The sequence below is a fragment of the Solanum stenotomum genome, unplaced genomic scaffold, assembly GCF_019186545.1.
Source record: "Solanum stenotomum isolate F172 unplaced genomic scaffold, ASM1918654v1 scaffold20321, whole genome shotgun sequence".
Lineage (NCBI taxonomy): Eukaryota > Viridiplantae > Streptophyta > Magnoliopsida > Solanales > Solanaceae > Solanum > Solanum stenotomum.
In genome coordinates this window covers 4,516-8,325 of record NW_026025972.1, presented here as the reverse complement: position 1 = coordinate 8,325, position 3,810 = coordinate 4,516, and the positions used below count along the sequence as shown (strand labels likewise).

General features: G+C 27.9%; 1 protein-coding gene across 1 annotated transcript; it reads right to left on the bottom strand.

The window, feature by feature from the left end:
• Positions 1 to 307: 307 nt before the first annotated feature.
• Positions 308 to 2,392, bottom strand: LOC125850897 (premnaspirodiene oxygenase-like). The gene is made up of 2 exons (XM_049530729.1): positions 1,435 to 2,392; positions 308 to 1,128 (listed from the first exon to the last, which is right to left on the bottom strand). Exons 1-2 carry the CDS (start codon positions 2,326 to 2,328, stop codon positions 508 to 510), a joined length of 1,515 nt encoding a protein of 504 aa, XP_049386686.1. The 5' UTR covers positions 2,329 to 2,392; the 3' UTR covers positions 308 to 507.
• Positions 2,393 to 3,810: the final 1,418 nt, after the last annotated feature.

Genomic DNA, 3,810 nt, shown 5'->3' with positions numbered 1-3,810 from the left:
AAAGTGCAAAAGTGCAAATGAAGAATATAAATGAAAACAATAAAAATACATGAATTTGATTTTAAGTAATTGCATTTTCTAGCATTTCTAAAAAATCAACCTATCGATTAAGTGAAATCAACGAAGGCCAAACTTACGAGGTATAGTCCATCAATTTAATTGATATCAATTTTCTTTAAAAATCTGACCATGTCCATCAATTTTCTTGATATACATCAGTACATATTAATAGCAAACACAACCACTAGTTAAGTTGGGGGGGGGGGGGGTAACATGGCATTTTATGTATATAACTATCATGATACATTTACGATATAACAAAGATACATATATATATGTTACAATAAGTGAAAGCATACAATACCATAAGAAGATATAAATTAAAAGCAAGAGGGAGAGGGAGAAGCAACACGTTACACGTAATGAGCTTTATAAGGCCAATCACTACATTAGTGTAAAAAAAAATTACTTTAAATCTTTCTTAAAATAAAATTTGATGCCATTGAGTCACTCTTGAGAAGGTTGATAGGGAGTCATGATCAGGTGAAGGTTACTCTTTCTAGTACAACTTGCTCCGTCCGACTCAGTCATGTCAAGATCACTTGATTTAATTCCAGGAGGAAGTTTCCAATCAAAGTGATATAATAAGTTAGCTAAAGGCAAATATACATTAGCTAAACCAAATGATATTCCAGGACAAATCCTCCTTCCACTACCAAATGGAAGAAATTCAAAATTATTACCAACAAAATCTACCGAACTTTGCTCAAATCTCTCAGGTTTAAAGCTTTCTGCATCATCCCAATCTTTTGGATCTCTTCCAATAGCCCATACATTAACTATTAATTTTGTTTTCGAAGGAATAGTACAGCCATCTATATCTACTTCTTCCCTACATTCTCTTGGGAGCATAAGTGGAAGCGGAGGGTGGAGTCTTAAAGTTTCTTTAATGATTAGTTTTAGGTATTTCAATTCTTCGACATTATTTTCATCAAAAGTTTCTTTTCCTCTAAAGGCTTCCCTTACCTCTGCTTGAGCTTTGAAAAGTATATTTGAATTCTTAATCATTTCCACCATGGCCCAGTCAATTGTGGTTGATGTTGTTTCTGTTCCTGCTGCAAACATGTCCTACATTTGAGAGCAAGTTACAAGGTTAAATTCATTCACACGTGTTATTTATCTAATTGTTTGAATTGTTTGACAAAACTCCTATACCACCACCCCTACACTCCTACTCTCTATTTTCATCGCGATAATATTTACCTAGATTATACAAATTATTTTTATTTATTTATCAAACGTCAAAAAATAAGTAAGAGACTCCTTTTTTAAAAAAAAAAAAATCTAAAATATATTTCTTTCATACCAAACACACCTCAAGTATATGTTAAATAATAATTAGGCAAAATTGTATAGTCTATAGTAAGTACTTACATAAACAATAGCTTTGATGTTGTCATTGGTGATTGGAAATTGAAGGTCTCCATCTTCCATAAGTCTCAATAGTACATCAATTAAATCTTCACCTCCTAATTCACCATTAGTCTTGCCAATTACAAGATTTTTCTTGTGCTCATTTATAACATTCTCAACAATGGTATCTACCTTATGGTGGAGATACATCATTTTACCTTTCATTCCACTTAACACATGAAGAAATTTCAATGATGGAAATATGTCAGCCACACTGAACCCTTCCAATAAGGATGTCACATTTTTCATTACTCGTATAAATTCATCTTGCTCCTTGAATATCGTCCCAAATGCTGATCGACATATTATAAAGCTTGTGAATAACGAAATCCTTTTTGTTACATTAACTGGCTCACCTGAGGATGATGATCTAAAAAATTCAACTAGACGAAGAGTTTCATCTTGTCTAATTGAACTGACTGACCGAACATTTTTTCCACTAAGCACTTCAAAGACACAAATTTTGCGCATCTGTCTCCAGTAATCACCATATGGGCAAAATGCAATATCTGTACAATTATACAAGATAATTTCGGAGGCCAAAAGTCTTGGCCTAGATGCAAAAGCGAGGTCATGAGATTTTAGTACTTGTTTGGCCATGTTAGAAGAAGTAACAACAACTAGAGAAACTTCACCTAGTTGAAGGTGCATAATTGGACCATATTTTTTGGCTAAATCTCTAAGGACACGATGTGGAAGTCCACCAACCATATGAAACATACTTCCAACAAATGGTAATTTCCATGGACCAGGAGGCAATCTTTTGTTAATTTGGCTATTGGAATTCTTCAATTTCTTTAATAAAAAGAGGAAAAATACAAAAAGGGAAATGGAGATTAAGTTGAAAAACTCCATTTTTGGTAAGAGAAAGGATGGTTATTTTTGGTTCAATTATAAGTTCTTCAAAAGGTTGATGCATATGCTTTTTTATAGATTGTTTTTTGGGAAGTGGGTTTTTGTAGCAAAGACAAATTGGGAAAAGGCCAAAAATATTTCTTACACTATTCGAAATAGGCTAATTTTTTCTTCTAGTTCCTTATGTTAGGTGAGTTATTATTTGTGGACATGATATTATGTAATTTTTTTTTTATTACATTAATAACAATGAATTTATTTTATTTACTATAATAATGGTACGAAAAATAAATTGAATTCAATTATACCTTGGTACAATAATAAAAAATAAATATTTAGTTGAAATTAATTCTTGTAATTAAACTTTATATAAAACATAAATTTCAGATTATATAAATACTATCATTTAACATAGTCAAAGTAATCTTATAATCTATTATATAAGTTTTTCGCTCAATTCTTTATAATTAAGATTGCTCAAATTTTTGAAGTTAAATTGAATTTAATTAATTCCGTATTTCCATTTTAAAATTTAAATATTTAAAAATTATAAAAAAAATACTCTAAGTCACAGTTCTTCTCATATTAATATAATGAAAAGATATAATTTTAAAATATTAATCAAAATTATATAATTTAACTTTCATAAAATGAAATGTGATAAGTAAAAATAAATAAAAAGAGTAATTCAATTGACTTATGGACAAAAATGAGGTAGGCAGCTAGAAAGATGTTATTTGTGTAGTACGCTCTAGTGACAATATTTTATGTGGAGCCGTTGTTTTTGCTTTGTTTGCCGAATTATTTTAATTGTAATTATTGTAGAGAGGAATATGATAATTATATTATTTTCAACCTTATTGAAGTTTTAGTAGGCAAGCAATAGAACGTGATAAGAAGAATGTCAACATTAGCTACAATAACTTTGACATAATAACAGTAGAGTCAGAACTTTTATTTAAGTGAATTTAAAATATATAAAAAAAAAAATATAAAAATAAATAAAAAATTTAATATTTATTATATATATGTGTATAAAATAATTTTAATTATATATAAATAAAATATTTTCTTATGGGAGTTCAAGATTTACAAAATCTCAAATCACATACTTTTCTTTTTAGAATATCTTAACATAAAATAATAACTTTTTTTTTTTGAAACAATATCTTTGTTCTTTCTTCCAAAAACATATTTAATTTTGTCATTTCAAGAAAATGAAAAAGACATGTAAAACTATTAAAAAATGTTATCCACGTCCACTTTGACTTTATATCAAAAAAATCATGATGATTAATATGAAATTCATTATAATATTTATATTAATTAAAGTATAGTGTAGATATTAAGAAGTAATTGAAAAAAATAAGTAATTAATATAAAAAGTAAAATTAAAAAAATTGCTCTAAATTATAAATAAATAAAATATCTTTAAAATATTTAATAAATAAAAATAAACGAAGAAAGTATTTTAGTAGATAT

Excerpts from the sequence above, each read along its gene's own strand:
- LOC125850897 (XM_049530729.1), bottom strand. The coding sequence starts at position 2,328 with ATGGAGTTTTTCAACTTAATCTCCATTTCCCTTTTTGTATTTTTCCTC. Across the intron at positions 1,129-1,434 it reads ACATCAAAGCTATTGTTTAT|GACATGTTTGCAGCAGGAAC; the intron begins GTAAGTACTTAC and ends TCTCAAATGTAG.